Source organism: Bombyx mandarina, chromosome 24 (assembly GCF_030267445.1).
Source record: "Bombyx mandarina strain Sakado chromosome 24, ASM3026744v2".
NCBI lineage: Eukaryota > Metazoa > Arthropoda > Insecta > Lepidoptera > Bombycidae > Bombyx > Bombyx mandarina.
Genome location: NC_143230.1, coordinates 2162662 through 2183187, shown reverse-complemented (window position 1 = coordinate 2183187; position 20526 = coordinate 2162662). Strand labels below are relative to the sequence as shown.

The 20526-nt window shown below is 38.8% G+C and overlaps 1 protein-coding gene across 3 annotated transcripts in view; it reads left to right on the top strand.

Moving 5' to 3' along the window:
- Positions 1 to 20005, top strand: part of LOC114248804 (uncharacterized) — a 110134-nt gene extending 90129 nt beyond the window's left edge. For all 3 annotated transcript variants that reach the window (XM_089738017.1, XM_089738018.1, XM_028182219.2), the window contains 5 exons: positions 12947 to 13049; positions 15181 to 15312; positions 16515 to 16614; positions 17263 to 17350; positions 18209 to 20005. In XM_089738017.1, the coding sequence (XP_089594143.1) occupies positions 12947 to 13049; positions 15181 to 15312; positions 16515 to 16614; positions 17263 to 17350; positions 18209 to 18391 (606 nt within the window). In that variant the 3' untranslated portion in view covers positions 18392 to 20005. The remainder of the gene's footprint in view (positions 1 to 12946; positions 13050 to 15180; positions 15313 to 16514; positions 16615 to 17262; positions 17351 to 18208) is intronic.
- Positions 20006 to 20526: the final 521 nt, after the last annotated feature.

Here is a 20526-nt window from a genome sequence, read left to right as displayed (position 1 = left end):
GGATTATAAGCCGCATCCAGAGCCGCTTATAAGACAAATGATAATTTCCTCTCGAGAAACAGGACGCGCCGAATTAAAACACGTTTCTATTCCTGTGGGAATGTTCGTTCAGAAACCGCGTTTGATGATTTGAGAAACATCTTCAGTTCGGGCCCCTTTCATTTTAAATCTTATTGGAACGCTTTTGAAAATTGCTTAATGAACTAATTATAGAGTTGTGGCAGATACATAGAAGGATGACACGCAAAATCCTGAAGCGTTCCACAGTTTTTGAAAGTACTTAACGGTAGGACGCGGTTTAGCTGTACCTTTAGCATTGCTGAAGTCCATGGACGACGGTAACCACACACCATCAGGTGGGTCATATGCTCGTCTGCCTACACGGGCAATAAAAAAAGATAATGATGTCGCTAGTTCTTAAATGTTATTGGAACGCTTTTGAAAATTGCTTAACGAACTAATTTTAGAGTTGTGGCAGATACATATACATAGAAGGATGACACGTAAAATCGTGAAGCGTTCCACGGTTTTTGAAAGTACTTAAAGGTAGGACGCGGCATGGCTCTACTTCTAGCATTGTTGAAGTCCATAGACGACGGTAACCACTCACCATCAGGTGGGTCATATGCTCGTCTGCCTACACGGGCAATAAAAAAAGAGAATGATGTCGCTAGTTCTTAAATCTTATTGAAACGCTTTTGAAAATTGCCTAATGAACTAATTTTAGAGTTGTGGCTGATACATAAAAGGATGACACGTAAAATCGTGAAGCGTTCCACGGTTTTTGAAAGTACTTAACGGTAGGACGCGGTTTGGCTCTACCTCTGGCATTGCCTAAAGTCCATGGGCGATGGTAACCACTTACCACCAGGTGAGCCATATGATCGTCTGCTTACAAGGACAATAAAAAAAAGATAATGACGTCGCTAGTTCCCACTGCGTCTAAAATCATATTGGGAATTGACATTAAATGGGATTTCTTATTAAAAATCGAATAAATGAATTTGGCACTATGAAAGTGTATATCGATCGGGGAAAGGCTATTTGGTTTAAGTACTCTTCCCTTTGTCGTATATTCCCACAACTGGTGACCTGCGACGGAACAATCGCAACCTTCTGATTCATCATCAGCGCATCAAGAACTTCGGCTACCACAATCCCCGCATTCTCGCAGATAAAAGCAAGTCATCGACAGTCGTCCCACAGCAAGCCAGCATCGCAGCCTCAACAGGACCATCGCAGCCGACTCACCGCGCTTCCTGGCCCTACGGCACGCACCTACACTGCCTCATCGCGCAGCATTCAAGCTCAGTCTCGACTCACCGCAGACTTCGAGCAGCACTGGCGACAATCACGCAGTATTCAAGCTCAGTTTCGACTCATCGCAAAACTTCGAGCAGCACTGGCACTTGCAAGCTAATCTCAGCACGGACAACGATAACTGAATATGACACGACCTGCAGTCTCGGAGGGGAGTGATGTGGCGGGTAGCCATCATACAACGCAAGATAATTGACTGATACCTGAATCTCGCTTACGACATTTTCAAGATAAAGCGCATATATACAAGTTCCGAACAACAACATTCGGAGCGTCGGTCTACCGAGCAATATCACCCGCTCGGTGGAAGATCTTCCCTTTGTCGTATATTCCCACAGTACCATTAATGGACCATTAAAAATTGGATAGGAAATAAAAAAATCGATGATGATCATAAAAAAAAAAATATTACTTAGATACTGGCGGTAGGATCTCTTGTGTCCGCACGGCTAGGTACCACCACTTCGCCTTTTTCTGCCGTGAAGCAGTAATGCGTATCGCATCGAAGGGTGGGGCAGCCGTTGTAAGTATACTGAGACCTTAGAACTTATGTCTCAAGGTGGGTGGCGCATTTTACGTCGTAAATGTCTATGGGTACCAGTAGTCACTTAACACCAGATGGGCTGTGAGCTGGTTCATCCATCTAAGCAATAAAAATAAATTAGATGTTTGATTAAAACCATCTAAAATATTGTCGTAAGCTGAAGAGGTATCACCAACCAAATAAACGGGGGTAAAAGGGAAATCAATTTTAGTACAGCTCAGACGGCTAACAGAATTTGTTCTGATGTTTATGAGTCCTCCTCCTTGCGTCATATTCCTCATTGCTGAGGGTCGTGACCACACTTTTGTATCACCTTCGCACGCACGATCTTTCTCCATCCATTCTTGTCTCTGGCGGTGTGGAGGGCGTTGTGAAACGTGGAATCAAGAGCGGTACGGAGCTGCGCCCCCGAGGTCTTTTCTCATCTACCTAACCAGTCACGATGAGCCTCTCGAGATTGTTTATGAGTAGGTACCTACTAACACCAAGCATCTGCAAATCCATCATTTAAACAAAATACAAGATCGCTTATCGTTCTAAATCACAAAATTTCATCGCACCGAAAAAACGTAATCTTCCGTTTTCCAAATCACCATAGATAAAACGTATCCTTATCTAATCGATTTCATATCTAAATTTCGGACAGGAATTTAGTTGTTACTCGTAATTGTTTGAGTTTCATTAGAACTAGAACGTTGTTGTACATTATTAAAATATTATTTTATTTATTTGTCGTGAATTTTCTAATAATCAACAAGTGTCTATAGAAGTTCTGTGAATATTTCTGTTAATAAAAATTTTAGTGATTTTTTATGGCTTTTTTATCTGTCGCTCACTTTTACGGTCTTATGTAGTGTAATACAGGAAATACAGTCAAATTTAAACACGAACTAACGAGACGAGACACCGTGTAAGCTGAGCTTATATAGCTCGCTCCAAAATTAACCTCTTTCAATAAGATTTTAATCGTGAAGCCAACTGAGATTATGAGGAAGAGAGTATTGATAAAAAATGTAAGTGATTAAGTATTTATTAAGTCGTTTTATTGTTTGTATGTTCTAAACAGAATCGGATGACACAAGTAAAACTAAATGGGCAGTTTTAGGCAGCGGCTTGACTCGGTCCCTGGCATTGTTGACGTCTATGGGCGACGGTAACTACTCACCATTAGGTGGGCCGCGTGCTCGTCTGCCTACAGTGGCAATAAAAAAATATTTTTTTTAAAGGTGACTGTCTACTTTCCCTGCCGGGGCAAAGCTCATCTCTGATGGGTTCTGCACTGATCCGCAATGCTGTCTAGATAACATTTTTGCCACCTACCATTCAGCTCTGGAATGAACGTTTCTCTGAGTTTTTCCCGTGTGCTACGAAATTTTTCTCTTAGAGAGAGATTTAGAGAGTCTTAAAAAGAGTCCTCTGCAACATGTAGCTCACTCCTGGTTTTACTACTGGAAAATAATACAAAAATCAGATGGAGACCAAAATTCTGTCTATTCCGCAATCAACCCTATTCCAACCTTGCAGGTCATTTGCGAAGCAGCTGCTCTTGAGTTGTTAGGTCTCCTTCTGAAGCGTATGGGAAGCTCTTAGCTAAGCTTAGCTCCTGTCAATCGTACGAACCATTAATATCCTCTCAGATTATGGTAGAAGAGGGATAACAAAAAGACCTTACACCCAAGTAGGAAGGCAGACTACGTGTGTAACAGTTCAAACAACAAAATGACGAATTATTTATTTAGTTTGGCAAGAAACCTGTGCGAGAACAAAGTACATACATATGTTTCTAAATAATTCCGTAATATGTTAATTCGGACACGTAACACTAGCGTACTTGCATCCACCACTATTATTTACGTGTTTATAAGATTTCAGAATTAATGGTGAATTAACCAGGAACACGCTTAATATATACGAAGCGTTCATCCAATGTTGTTTGTTGTTTTGTTGTTAATTCTAGACACAAATAGAGCGGTGTTTTCTTCTTTTAATTTATTTTATTTCTATGGCTTGCGGACTAGGGCTTAATTGTATCGTCCATAAGACGTCTTCTAGAGATCATTAGGCAGGATTGTGGTACTTGGTACAAGTGGCCTGAATATTTTAAATCCCGACATCTTCTTTTTCGCCGCCAACATAGTTTTACTAAATAAAAGCGTATGTGTTACCAGAGATCATTATTGCCGCGTCCCATTCGGTTCTGAGAGAACTCTCCACAGAGTTGATTGGAGGTTGACCATATGGGGTTGCATTACTAGTTAATCGGGTTTTTGGAAGCTGCGGTTAAAAAGCGGTGAAAAAATTAAAATACTGTAGATTCATAATGCCCTTGGTCTCGCGTCTTCGCCAGCCGAGCGTCTTTGGCTTGAACTGCCAGTCTCGTTATACTGTTGAAACAAAACCCCCCTGCTTTGACGGGTTTTGTCTTGGATGAATATCCGACGTCGGGCGTGAGTGCAGGGGAGTCATTTAGAGGGTGGGCCTTTAACATGTCCTGAGAAACCCCCCAGACGAGAACCCCGTGTTTCTGTAGACGCAGGAACCGGAAAGGGTCTCGGCCCAGCCCCAGACAAAGGCACCCAATACCGTACCTAATCTGGCTGCCCCAAAAGGTACAATCATTTGCCAATAGCACAGTAATTACGAAAGCTGCATGAATACAATTTTCTTAAGTCAGTCGCCAATTCGATCGCTTAGTTCACCGACCTCAACGTTTCCTATATTGAAGTTAGTTTAAACTTAACATCAGAATAGAACACCATCAAGAGTCGGTCACACCAAACGAAGACGTTTCGAACATTTTGTTCCGCGACCCCAAGAACATGAACACAAGATGACGAAAAGCTTGTCTCTCTCTATGAGGACAAGATATCTAAACATCCTGACCCGATTTCAAAGGTTTCTAACTTAAATGTTTCCATTAAAGATTTTTTAGTAATATCGTTTTTTTTTTCTAGAAAAGGCACATCCCTATCGTTTATTTACGTTGATAATTTACGCGCTCTCCTGTAATGATCATGTTTTTTTTTTTATCGTACGAATTCTCGAGCGTCTTCTGTCTGTTTGGATTTAGCTCTGTTGTGAAAATATATTCTGATGTTTGTTTTCGCCGATATGCTGTTTTAAATGTTCTCGCCCCGTCCGGTCTGGTTTTGAATGGCGTGCTATTTCGGGTCAAGTTTAATCAGCTAGCTATCACGGCTGATAATCTGACTAGGCGCAAGTTTTGAAGTCGTGGCCTAAAGGATAAGACGCCCGGTGCATTCGTATCGAGCGATGCGATTAAACCGGTGTTCGAATCCCACAGGCCGGTACCAATTTTTACTAATGGATTACGTACTTATCAAATGCTTACGATCGATTTCCGTGGTAAAGGAATAACATCATGTAATATAAATGTAATGTTATATCAATCAAACTCGTAAAAAATATAATTTGCGTAATTGCTAGGGCGTGTTGTGAGCCCGCACGGGTAGGTACCACCACCCCGCTTATTTCTGCCGCAAACCAGTAACGCGTTTCAGTTTGAAGGGCGGGGCAGCCGTTGTAACTATACTGAGGCCTTAGAACTCATAGCTCAAGGTGGGTGACGGTTTTTACGTCGTTGATGACTATGAGCTCCATCTAAGCAAAAAAAAAAGAGATCCTATGATTGAAATGTCGAGCGATTGTTTTCCCAGTCTCTGAAGATTAAGATTGAACCGCTCTTTCCTCATTTCTCACAATGTTGCGAAAGGTTAGTGAATTAAACTCTCAGATACCCGACCTACAACAATAAAATTAATGATTCACATTATCGCACTGTCCTCTATTGCGACGAAGGGCTCGACGAGCGAATTAGCCCATAGACACCGCCCACTGCGTTTCTCGCCGGATCTCTCAGTGGGTGGCGTTTTCGATCCGGTGGTAGATTCTGCGAAGCACGGCTCTTGGTAGGGTCAGTGTTAGCAACACTCTGGTTTGAGCCCCGTGAGCTCATCAATACACGTTAGGGTGAAGCTGAAATAGCCTCCCAAGGCTATCAGCATATGTAGGAAAAAAAAAGTTGTTTATTGGTGAGTAACGCCTCAACATTATTCACTAAGTTACAAAGCAATAAATGGCCAAATACCAATTGCGACTTCGTTGTAATATACATAACGTAGAGAAATGAGAAATAAAAACATCAATAATTAAAAAAAAAAATTAAGACCAATCCGCCTTATTCCTAAATCTGAGACTGCTGATGATACTATCAAAACAATGTGACCACGAATTAAACTAACTGAAAACGCAGACGAACAAAAGACAAACAAGATGGCGCTGATAAAACCACACCGCATATCAATTGTAAATAAAGAATAAGTAATGACTATAACACAGGGTAGAGACGCCCACGACATCTCTCAAAATGAAAATAGAATGCTTAAAATTATGTATTTTTGTCTAGTATTGTCAGTTTGAACGCGTCCGTTCGGGTGATCGCTTCGTTTCCCCGAGATTTCGGCGGGAAAATAACGCGATATGTGCAAAGGCTGTAGGGAATAAATTCCTTTGTTTTTAAGTTCAATAAAAAAAATTGTTTGTGGACGTTAAAATATTACATTTGAAATCAACAAAATTAAATAACAGTGATCGACAATTTGTTGAATGTTTAAAATCAAATAAAACAAAATTATTGTAAGCAAAACAAAATCTATTTGTATCCCAATTAAACAATCAGAGAATTTTAATGTAGAAGGATGATTCCTTTGCTACAATTATTCAGCGACAAAAGAAAAAAAATGGAAAATCCTTAGTACTTTCACTTACTTTTGGTAAATTATCTGTAGTCTCTCTCATAAGCTGGGAATTTCGTTAGGCTTTGTTAAATAACTAACTTCAGTCTTAAATGTTCGCGTTAAATAACGATTATTATAAAGTAAATCCATCGCAATCGCATCCCTATCCTACGCGCCAAACGGAACAAATGTTTGTAAAAAAAAAACACAATTTCTTCTCTCACAATCTCACAAGATTTCTTATTCATTATTTTATATGCTCATCGTCGTGTTTGCAGGGTTCATATATAGCCCTTATCATTAATGTGAATTTTTCAAAAGGACTCCGCATTGAATTAAAAGTGCGCGTTAATTTGTTTCTATTTTCATTGTACTATTTTTTTTTTGTTTTTTTTTATTGCTTAGACGGGTGGTCGAGCTCACAGCCCACCTGGTGTTAAGTGGTTACTGGAGCCCATAGACATCTACAACGTAGACGCGCCACCCACCTTGAGATACAAGTTCTAAGGTCTCAGTATAGTTACAAGGACTGCCCCACCCATCAAACCGAAACGCATTACTGCTTCACGGCAGAAATAGGCAGGGCGGTGGTACCCACCCGCGCGGACTTACAAGAGGTCCTACCACCAGTAATTACGCAAATTATAATTTTGCGGGTTTGATTTTTATTACACGATGTTATTCCTTCACCGTGGAAGTCAATCGTGAACATTTGACGAGTACGTATTTCATTAGAAAAATTGGTACCCGCCTGCGGGATTCGAACACCGGTGCATCGCTTCAACACGAATACACCGGACGTCTTATCCTTTAGGCCACGACGACTTCAAAACGACTTCAATTTGTGACGTTTCGAATACTCCAAAGTTTTCGCGGTCGCGGGCGACTGATATACGCAATATTGCTCTTTTACGATAACTGTAAATTGGGTAATAAAAATGGTAAAAATGGGATAACTGTATAAGACACGGGAAAATCTCACGGTCATATATACATACGTTACTTCGACGGTATCGGTTGTATACCCATAGTTTACTTTTACTGGCCGTAGGACGTAAGGTGATCCCACACGGGTAGCCAACACCATCCTGTTTGTATGTGGATTACTGGTGGCTCGAAGGCCTTTCCAGTTTCACTAGGACAGGTGGGAAAGCAAAGGCTCAGCCAGGAAGCTGCTTAGATGTGCCCGAAGTGATAAGGAATTTTATGGTGTCCTCGAATTACTCCAAGCTCTCCAATTTCTAAAATAATCTCCATTCAAAGGAAAGGTTGACCGCAAAAGACCGCTTTCCGCGATAAATCCGTCTATTGTATTTTAGTTAAAATTTAAAAGTTTCTAATTCGCTTTTTCGATATACATTTTTATCCCTAACTATGCTGATAGCCTTGAAAGGCTATGCCAGCGTTATTATATTGGTGTACCTATCACAACAAAAGTGTATTGCATGGTAATATAGTTAAATACCGGGGGTCCCATCGTCAGTGTAGGATAATATAAACTATACGGTCAGATAATCTCGAATCCGAATCATAAGTACTAAGTTTGTAAGTATCGTAAGATCAGACGCGAAATATTGGTACTTAGAATATTAAAAATCATCTCCCAAACGGTATCTTAAATGAACAACTTTTAAAAACAAAATTTATTTACACTCATATCCTGTATTCCAAGTAAGATTTTTAAACTAAAGTTAAATTCAAAGAACAAATCAAATAGTAAAATAAAATGGACTTGCAAATCATAATCTACCCGCGAATAATTTTTTTTATCAAAAATCCTAAACAACCAACAGAATATTTTCTTTTAAACACATCCGTTTCTCAAATTACTCTTTTTTTATCTATCTTCTACAAAATAGACTTGGCAAACACAACAGACTGTGTGTCAACGAAGTCATTTATAAGTGAGTAGTACACTCAATTAATTATGAACGATTACGAGAATATTTATAACTAGCGACCCGCCCTCGCTTCGCTTCGGAAACATTAAAACACACATGAAAAAAATAAAAAAATAAAAAAAATAAATAAAAAAGTAGCCTGTATTCATCAGGGACAATGTCGGCTTCTAATGGAAAAAGAATTTTTCAAATCGGTCCAGTAGTTTCGGAGCCTATTCGAAACAAACAAACAAACAAATCTTTCCTCTTTATAATATTAGTATAGATTAGTATAGATTACCGACTATTTTGAGATAATTGCACGTATCCGTATTGAAAATTTCAGAACACTATTAAAATACACTCGTAAAAATGTTCATAGAATCGAAATTTACGATTATGCAGGTATGGATGTAACTATACTTGAGACCTTAGAACTTATGTGTCAAGGTGGGTGGCGCATTTACGTTGTAGATGTCAACCGCTGGGACTCAAACCTGACCTGAAGAAGAGTGGCATAGCAATTTATTCTTTTTTTTATTGCTTAGATGGGTGGACGAGCTCACGGCCCACCTGGTGTTAAGTGGTCACTGGAGCCCATAGACATCTACAACGTAAACGCCGCCACCCACCTCGAGATATGAGTTCTAAGGTCCCAGTATATTTACAACGGCTGCCCCACCCTTCAAACCGAAACGCATTACTGCTTCACGGGAGAAATAGGCAGAGTGGTAGTACCTACCCGTGCGGACTCACAAGAGGTCCTACCACCAGTAAGTAAGTTATTTTGAACAAATCCCCTCCCAGCTACTCTAATAGTCTAAGATTTAAATTATTTATTTATGCTCGCGCCAACATTCATTAGTATTAGCGGAAATAATATTTTTCTACAGCTCAGTAATAAATGATATTCAATTATTAGATCATTTATTTCAATCAAAACGAAACGATTACATTATATTACTGGCGTGCCAAAATTATGAATCTATACTAATAAATAAATCTACAGTGGTTTTTACGGATGTTCCGTTATAACTACTGAACCGTGCATCCGATTGACTTGAAACTTGGTATCCGTGTAGAAAATACATGTACTTAATGGATAGGCTAATATTTATATGAGTTTTGGACTCCCTAATAATAATGATAATAAATAATAATGTTAATTTTAAATGCGTAGCGAGGCGGGCGAGTAGAGCTAGTCGGTAATATAGCTATTCCTTTTTTGATTACTTTGGCCTTCCAAATACTTTCTGCTCTCCCCCTCCCGTTACCGCAGTGTGAGTATAGAAAGAAGTACTTTTGGTAGCTTTTTCTCCATGTACCAGTCTAATTCCTCACGCATCTCTGCTGGAAACGTAACCTAACACCCAAATCTTGAGTAATGAGGTCGATATGTATATTACACACTCTTCAAACTCGAAGCATAGCTGCATAGCGGCAGAAATAGACTGGACGGTGCTTTGTACTCAGGTGACCCTAACGACAAGCTTGGCGTAGTACCTGACTGTCTTAATAGCTTTAAATTGTGATCTATAAAAACGTTGATGTTCTTTCAAATTCAAAGAAGAAATATCCAAAGAATTTGCGTAGTTCATATCGTTTTAAACGTTTCTAATTTTAACACAACGTCTACGAACGTTACCGACTTGGATACGTAATGCATTAGTGTTATGTAAAAATTCGCCAATAGTGATGATCTTAGTTTGTTATTACAGGAAAACAATTCTAATTAGTCTTAAGATTTTTTTTTCTTTCTTAGGCGGGTGGACGATCTCACAGCCCACCTGGTGTTAAGTGGTTACTGGAGCCCAGAAACATCTACAATGCAAACGTGCCACCCACCTTGAGATGCAAGTTGTAAGGTCTCAGTAAAGTTACAACGGCTGCTCCATCCTTCAAACCGAAACGCATTACTGCTTCACGGCAGAAATAGGCAGAGCGGCGGAACCTACCCGTGCGGACTCACAAGTGGTCCTACCACCAGTAATTACGCAAATTATAATTTTGCGGGTTTGATTTTTATTACACGATGTTGTTCCTTCACCGTGGAAGTCAATCGTGAACATTTGTTCAGTACGTATTTCGTTAGAAAAATTGGTACCCGCCTGCGGGATTCGAACACCGGTGCATCGCTTCAACACGAATGCACCGGACGTCTTATCCTTTAGGCCACGACGACTACAAGACTACGACTTTAATGTGCGACACATGTAATGTGGTACATAATATTGAAATCAATTGCAATCATATTCGAGTTAGAGACATTTACATAGAATAGAATTACATAAAAACATTTCACTCCCACATCGTTAAGTATTCCTCAACATTTACAAATAATATGCTTTTCTATATAAACCAACCCAAATAATGATCATAAGTAATGAATTAAAATTTATAGTGAACTAAATACTTTAAACTGATAAATGTAGTAACACTATGTCTGTCTGGTTGACTCTGATAAAGAGTTCGCATTGGGGCATCAGCTGCACTCCTAAACCGGTACTTGTAAGTATTATGTATCGTTTGTAATTTACAAGAAATTTGGGTACAGGTTTTTTTTTAAGGGATTTTATGACCTGGTAACTGAGACTTTTAAGTCATGTCTTATTTTAATTTATATTCATATTTTTATGAAAAATGATATTATGAAGTGAAATGAAATGAAGATGATTAATTTGAGACATTAATCAACTGGGATGAAATTAAATGTTATGAAATAACATGAAATATAATCTCAGTAAAATGGTGGTCATTTACTAAGATTTTTTCAGTGGACTTTTTGGAGGATCCCGAGAAGTTACGTCCAGCGGCTTTGTTTCATTTTCCCACATTTGTGCACTTTCACAGATATTAAACAGTTAGTACACCACCATTATTACATATTTAAACCCCAAAAAACACTAAATAGACAAAATAAAATAAATCACACAACTTCACTCCTCGCGTTCCCGCCAAAAAAGTCTGAGTACAGGTTGGGAAAAATGGAACGATCACCTTCATTTTGCAAATATTTGACTTTTGTTAGTCTAACGAGAGAGAGAAAGAGCGAGAGACAGAGACATAGACTAAACTTTATTACACACATAAACATTTAAAATCAGTCAACAAGCAAGATGATTTGCAAAACAGCCGGTCGCCAAAAACGATATCTACCAGCCAATCGTTTTTTAACAGGATGAATTCTGAGCGATGGTAACCACGCACACCATCGGTTGGACCGTGCGCTCGTCTCCCTGCAAAGGGTCTAAAAAGTATTAATATTGCGTTGAACTATGACTAATTATAATTTAGAGAGATCTGTCAAAATATATTTGAAAATACTTACTTATATTTTGGTGTAGTTTTGACGTAATAGCAGCGTTCTGTGTGCTTAGTGCGAATTTCTTAACGATCTCGATAGAGTAAAAGTTAACCCAATTTTGTATGCAGTTGGAACAGCGCCCCTAGCGGCAAACGTACGCAAACGATCCCGTTCCATACAAAGATGAGCTAACTTTTACGCTATCGAGAACGTTAAAAAACTCGCATGAAGTACCCTGATATAATTACTTACAATTATTTAAACTGCATGAAATGATTATACCTATCATAAATATGAACCCATCTCTATATGCGGTCTCTAACACATTATACTTGGCTCTCATCGGATTTTCTCAGTGGGTCGCAACTCCGATCCGATGGTAGATTCTGCGAAGCATTGCCCTTATTCAGGCTAATGTTAGCAAACTCTCTCATGTTAAACCCCTGAGCTCACCTATCCGTCTTTGCGTAGCTGCAAAAGCCCCCTAGGCTGCCAACGAATAGGTAGAAATAATTACACTTTGTTGATTTAAGGTGACACCATCATCTTCGCCCTGTATTTTAATGAGAGATAAGCGATTCGACCTTATATGTTTAATATATGGTTTTATAAGTTACTAGAGCCTAATGATACGGCCCTAAATCGTGACGACAAATCACCAATTTCTCCACATATTTGTTTGTTTGATAATTGGCTATCCACTATTAGTTATCAAAGAATCAACGGTTTAGTATATGGTTTCATAAGTTACCAGATTCTAATGATACAACCCTAAATCGTGACAACAAATCACCAATTTCTCCACATATTTGTTTGTTTGACAATTGGCTATCCACTATTAGTTATCAAAGAATTAACAGTTTAGTATATGGTTTTATAAGTTACCAGAGCCTAATGATACAATCCTAAATCGTAACGAAAAACCACAAAATTCTCCACATATTTGTTTGTTTGTTAATTGGCTATCCACTATTAGTTATCAAAGAATTAACGGTTTAGTATATGGTTTTATAAGTTACCAGAGCCTAATGATACAACCCTAAATCGTAACGACAAACCACAAAATTCTCCACATATTTGTTTGTTTGTTAATTGGCTATCCACTATTAGCTAACGAGTATACCAAATTATTTGTTCGCAGTTGCAAGTCAGAAATTCTCGCACCGAATCAACTGAGGAAGACAAACGCAGCGATGACAGTCGTCCGCTCAGCCACGCGTCTGACTTCAGCAGGGACAATATTTGTAAGTACCCTCACTTGCTCAAACATACATCAGACCCTAAAAGACTTTTGGTCCCGCCACTGTGTGATATTCTGATGACGTTTTCGTATAAGTCATTTCGATAACATATGAATCTAATAAATTCAATTGAAATTTATATCTATTGGTAGATCTATTATTTCGTGAGTGTGTATCAATAAAAAGGGTTGCTCGTCTTGTGACCAAGAAATTGAAAAGTTAGGCGACTGTATTATACTTGAAAATGTTGTTTCAATAAATGGACATTCGCCACATATTGCTTCCACATTTGATGTGTATTGTGGATTGCATGTATTTTTTTAAACAACATGAACCGTCTCATCCCAAATTAAAAGACCAATCTGTTAGAAACATATTATCGTGTCCACTCCTGTATTTCTCATCAACTTTTTGTATCTTCTGGGAGATTGGCATTGGGCAGGCTAATTAATACTCTTAAATTTTCTTGTTAAATTTTACATTACCGGCTATTTGTGCAGTTACGTATATTAAATGAGGAATCATGATTTAGTACTGAAAATCCTGAAAATATTCCCAACACCTTCTCCTAAATTTAAAGTTGACACACAAAAATTTCGCACCTTATTGCCACTTTTAGAAATAATTTCCCCAAAGACTTTCCAGTTTTCGCTTGAGTTCTCTGTGACCCGATGCTTAACTACAAAAGATTATTGTGTGATGAATGTGTATTTTTTATTTCGATTAAGGCGACATGTTAAAAATCAAAAAATTAAACATATAAATAGTAAATATTTCCGTAAAAAAAAAAAGAACACAAACTCCCATTTCCTCTCAAAACACGAGTAATAAAATGAACATAAAAAGGTAAATCACCTCTGGGTTTCGTTTAAAAATTCCAGCAGATTGTAAATAGAAGTTGAGCTCGATAGATCCACTTGACGTTTAATTACGTCATTCGTTTTATTGTGGTGTTGCCAACTGCCAAATTTCGAAATGATAAATTGCCAAAAAAAAAAAAAACACGAAAACGATGCGTCAATTTATTTCAGTGGGTATATATCATAATTATAATTGTGCTATGTGCCAGTTTTTTTAGAATTGGTAGCGGATAATGGGATTATAAAGATAGTGGGATTCATCATTACCATTATCATTACTGTTACAGTAATCCCCCTTATAACAAGATAGTATTATAACGCATTTTCATATTACGCGATTTAAGTCCCGCGTACAACACTGGTATTCCCCCATATAACGCGGTAAATTGATTTATTAAATTTGTATTTCTAGTTTTTGAATTGTAAAATTTGCGAGAATTATACAACAAAACTCCTACAACGCGTTTCCTATAACGCGGAACCAACATACCGTGTTAAAAGGGTGGATTGTTATTACTATGACTCATCAACATTCATCATTCTCCTGCTCATCTCCCAATCACCTAGGGTCGGCGCAACATGTTTTCTCCTTCCATACTCCTCTATCATATACCATTTCTTCGCTTACTCCCCTCTTACACATAACGTCTTTCACGCAATCCATTCATTTCTTCTTATGTCTACCTCTTCCTCTATATCCTTCCACAATCATAGTTAAAACTCTCTTAACAATCTCATTGTCATGTCATTCCAAACCCGCGCTTCTCAACTTCGCTGTCACAGGTGTCATTTGACTATCACTATTATATTTTAAAATCGTCGTCGTGGCCTAAAGGATAAGACGTCCGGTGCATTCGTGTTGAGCGATGCACCGGTGTTCGAATCTCAGGCGGGTACCAATTTTTCTAATGAAATACATACTCAACGCATGTTCACGATTGACTTCCACGGTGAAGGAATAACATCGTGTAATAAAAATCAAACCCGCAAAATTATAATTTGCGTAATTACTGGTGGTAGGACCTCTTGTGAGTCCGCACGGGTAGGTTCCGCCGCTATGCCTATTTCTGCCGTAAAGCAGTAATGCGTTTCGGTTTGAAGGATGGAGCAGCCGTTGTAACTATACTTGAGACCTTGGAACTTATATCTCAAGGTGGGTGGCGCATTTACGTTGTAGATGTCTATGGGTTCCGGTAACCACTTAACACCAGGTGGGCTGTGAGCTCGTCCACCCATCTAAGCAATAAAAAAAACCTGGAACGTTCTGTTTCTAGTGTCGCTTAGCAACGCGCCACGCCGCAGCCGACGCGGCATCGCACCCTACAGCGAGTCGCAGAGGCCCCTCACGCGGTACCTGCCCGTCGACAGGGAAGACTTCGATCTGCGGAGACACGTCGAATCTGCTGGTAACGTATTATCACTAGTAAACAGGATAACAGCGGGTGGGTACACATTGGGCGCTTTGAAACGCGCGATTTGCTAACGCGCGTTTGGAGATACAAAAGTTGTTACTGACGTGTACAAGCGCGCGCTCTCAGAAATTCGTTGGAACGCGCGTTGGGCGGGCGTCAGCTGCGTGATTGTAGATACCCGGTCATCGTTCTCGTCGAACCCGTCGCTGGCGACGAAGGGCTCGACGAGTGAATCGCAGACCATAGACCACAGACACAGCCCACTGAGTTTCTCGCCGGATCTTCTCAGTGGGTCGCGTTTCACGTACCCACTGAGCACGGCTCTTTCTAGGGTTCGCAACAACGTTAGGTTTGAGCCCCGTGAGCCCACCTACTAGTTCGGTGAATCCAGAATAACCCATCGAAGTTAGTAGAATAGGCAGAAAAAAAATTGCGACATGAGAACAGACCTATTGAGTTACACCATCATAACTTCGGGCATGGTTTGTAGGCGTCAACTTGGTGTTGCGATCTTGAATTAGAGGCTCGCTCGCCGCTGATCGGTGGCTGATAGGCTGACGTGGTATTACATCCCTCCCGTATCCTGCCACTGCATCGCTTTGAGGCATCCAATAATACCATCAAAGATGTCTTTTTAAGCCATTTTTTTATGATTGAAGTATGGCTCGTGGCCTGGAAGCCTTTTCAGTTTCACCAGGACAGGTGGGCGAGTAAGGCTCAGCCAGGAGGGGTGGGATTTGCTAACAGCTACCCAAACGCCTCCGAAGAAGACCTAACAACTCAAGAGTAGTTGCTTCGCGAATGAATCTACTACCGAATCGGAATCGCGACCCGCTGAGAAGATCCGGCGAGAAACTCAGCGGGTTGATGCATGGGTTAGGTTGAACGTCGAACTCTTTACCGAGTTCGACGAGTACGGTTACCGGGATCCCTAAGCCTGCTCCTAGTGTTAGAGTTGAAGTATCTAATGCAAGAGTTATTGGATCTGATGGATCCGTAAGGACGTCAAGCTAATTATAGTTTGAATAGGTTTTCATATTTAAAACCAGGAATACCAAACTGCAATTCAATTGCTTCAGGAAATCCTATAAATGGTCAAATAGTTAAAACAATACGGTAGGTCAATTTTCTGCATTGTGATATCGCAAAATCGACTTTATAACTCTAGTTTTAGAGATCAGTTCTCGTTGTTCCAGGCCACCAAGTCGAACTCTGCCCCTACGTGAGCGTGACTTCGAGTTCGTGCCGCGGGTATTTACATAAACTGGGCGCCAAGTTTCACACGTGGTCCAAAAGGTCAGTCACCTTTCTACGGAGAATACCTACCTACCCTCGATTTTAGTAATGACAGTGAAAACTGTTTTTGGGAAAGTATACGTTATAGTTAACTATCCGAATGATGTCTGATCGAATTCGGTATAAATGAAGACTAGGAAATTGAACTATTTGAAGCCGAGTGATAAAGGTCTAGTCTTGTACTGGTATGCCAACAAAGCAAATAGAAAACTTAGGTATTACCAAAACGAAATGTTTCCTGAAAATATTTCCTATCGCATCTCATGGTCTCTTGGTACTTTAATTTTTATTTCTCAGATAAGTGGACGAGCTCATCATTGGTAGCGTATTTGGTGTTAAATACCAGAGCCCATGGACATCAGGACCTTGAAACATGAGTTCTAAGTGTCAGTTTTTACAGTACAACGGCTGCCCTGCCCTTCAAGCCGAAACGCATTACTGCTTCACGGCAGAAATAGGCAGGGCGATGGTACCTACCCGTGCGGACTCGCAAAGCTAAAGCTTACATATCAGTTTTTTCATTACGAGACTGTTGTTACGAGTCAGGATCATGTGGCTTAAATCGAAATAGTAATGACAAAAAACATTTTAAACTAACATAATTTCAAGTAATGGATAATTAAGTTTTTATGTGTTTCCGTCTTCCAGATGGTTCGTTTTCGACAGAGAAACGAAAACCTTCGTATACTACTGGGACAAGAGTGAGAAGAAACCCAGGGGCGGTGCTTATTTCCAAGTCAGTATCACATAATGTAGTAGTAGTTAGTGGTAGTAGTAGTAGTAGTAGTAGTAGTAGTAGTATAGGTAGTATTAGTAGTAGTATAGGTAGTATTTTTTATTTATTTCTTAGATAGGTGGACGAGCTCACAGCCCACCTGGTGTTAAGTGGTTAATGGAGCCCATAGACATCTACAACGTAAATGCGCCACCCACTTTGAGATATAAGTTATAACGGCTGCCCCACCCTTCAAACCGAAACGCATTACTGACTGCTTCACGGCAGAAATAGGCAGTGTGGTGGTACCTACCCGTGCGGACTCACAAGAGGTCCTACCACCAGTATTAGTAGTAGTAGTATTAGTAGTAGTAGAAATAGCGGCGGCAGTAATACTAGTAGTGGTAGTAGTAGGACCGTCGGGCTTACCGTCGCCCGTGGTCGTCAACAATGCCAGGGGCTGAGCCAACCTGTTGCTTACCGTTAAGTACTCTCCACAAGCTCTTACGTATCTCGCAATATTAGGTATGCGACAATTTGTCCATTGCCCGGATTAGTATTTGTATTTTACTACCCAACATCCATCCTATCTTTAGTATAGGTTGTAGTCATATCAGGTACCAGACTGCTTCTCCCAAGAAGCAACTACACGTTGAGGTCTCATGATACTGGTTCTTCGACCTGGTGTTTTTCTCTTTTTTTATTACCCTTGTAGGCAGACGTGCATACGGTCCACCCGATGGTGAGTGGTTAGCGTCGCCCATAGACTTCAGCAATGCCAGGGGCAGAGCCAAGCCGCTGCCTACCGCTAGAAATTCTCGCCCACGGCTCCATTGTTCTGAATGCTAATTACTAAGAATCTCTATGGCTTCGATACAGGTGATAGAAGAAGTGTATTTAGATCACGGCAACACGTCGAAATCGCCGAACCCACAGACGACGTTCATAGTCAAAACTCGACAAAGACGCTATTACTTAATGGCTCCGTCCGGGGAAGCGGCCCGGATATGGATCGATGTGCTATTCACCGGCGCCCAGGGATACACCGAGTACCTCGAGTGACAGCGACCATCGATTGACAGATGTCAAATCTGACGTCTGTCAAACGTGCTGTACGATCCTTTCGGTACTCTTTGGTCGCCGATTTTTTTTTTTTAGGGACCGTTCTGAAAGCGACAGAACAATAGAATTGAATTAAAATAAAGTTTTGTCAATTTCGAAAACGACTTAAATTTTTACAATACGTCAATTAATGCATTTGTGTTTGAATATGTAGCAACACTACGGTGTTGTATTATATCGATACAAATTTTCCAATTGTGTAGTGGGTGTTTAAGAAAAAGCGCCTTATGTTTGTTTGATTCCTGAACGAATATAGTCTTAATGTAATTATAATGTGTTAATGCATTCTCGTGAGTACACATTAAGTACGTAAGTGGGTAAAATGTATAGGTTTCTAAACAAACAGACAAACGAATCAGTATTTTTTTTAAATGAGTACATTTTATATAAAACACATATAAATTTATATGTATTCTTATATATTTACACACAAAACAATCGTGCCAATTATATTGTAGAAATAACGTGGGAACGTATATTTTTATATGTGAATCTTAAAGTCGCATTAGATCTGGATTCTTATACGACATAAATAAATAGTAAAAAAATCAAGATGTCGTTGCGAAATACAAATTTCATATAACTCTTAAACCGCTTACAAAGTTTAATTCAAAACATTTAGTACAAATATTTTATTAAGATTGTATCGATCAAACATCTAGTCGGTAAAGTTCGCCGACTTTTCATATATATTATATACATTACATTATGTATAACTATTTTTTATATAACACGTATTTTAGTAAATAATCGGATTCATAGGTGCCTTCTAATAAGACTGAACAAAAATGAACGAAGACAACATGTTTGTCAAATGTAGTCGTAGTTGTGATAAAATAAAAACCCTTTGCCGGTACAAAATAAAAGTGTTTCAAAATAATAATACAGATGTATGTAGTAATCTATGTATTTATACAACAATGAAATATTTTTTAAATAAATATTTTTAAAACAAATAAATAAAAAATTAACTATATTGATTTATATTTATAAATCTATAAAGGAATCATTATAAATAAATGTTTCTAAAAATCTGTATGTTTGTAGATTTATGTTTGCTGAACTTTTAAACGATCGTTGCTTAATTAAATCAACGCTTTATGTAATGTTACCATTTTATTGTATTTATTTATAAAAGGCAACTTTACATTGTCGTTTTAACCATCCTATTGCATCATGAAAATTTACGTTGTATTTAAATTGAATTACAATTTAGGAATTTTATAATTTAAAAAATGGCAACTCTAGTTACTTTAACTCGAAACTATAATAGTTATTTTGCCTGTTTTAATTATCATTAATTATTTTTGTAATTTAATGCTATTCAGATTATACCAATATGCATGTACTTTTAATTATTTTGTGGTTTAAGTACCTACTAAAATGTGATGATTTATGGAATGTCGTACCAGTGTAAAAATATCGATTTTTTTTTGTAGCTTGCAACATTGTAATATAGTTTTAGTTGAAACGCCTGATACCAACTTTATTTTATTCGATAAGGTCACATTATCATTATTAATCATCGTGAGAATAAAATTAGTAATATATAAATACAGTTGTTTCATTTAGAATAAATAAAAGACGGATAACTGGAATTTAATTTATTTTATATAGCATGTTCCTTTTTACACAATACGCAAAAATAAAGTAAAAATATTTTTATAGCGTTCAGATATAACACCGCTATCGTTATATTGATGTCTCAAACGGGGAAAATTCTCGCTGAAACCCAGTTTCTAAATTCAAATGATGTCAGATAGTAGATGTCATATCTCAATATCTATCTTTCAACTCACTGCTGACCATAGGCCTGCCTAAGCCTCGCCACTTCCACCAAATGCCCTGTTTGCATCCAACGGATTCTGGCGAACTTCACCTTGTAGGCATGCCCACGCTACGTGCCCGATATGTACAGTTTTAATTGAACGCAAATTATTTATTTGTAAATCTTGGTCCTTCATATCATTTAAATTCCCCGCGCATTAGCTTCGACTATCATAATAGTATTTATTATCTATGCTGGAAGCTATGTTCATTCTATAATTAGAATTGCTCTCTTGCTTTGTTACATT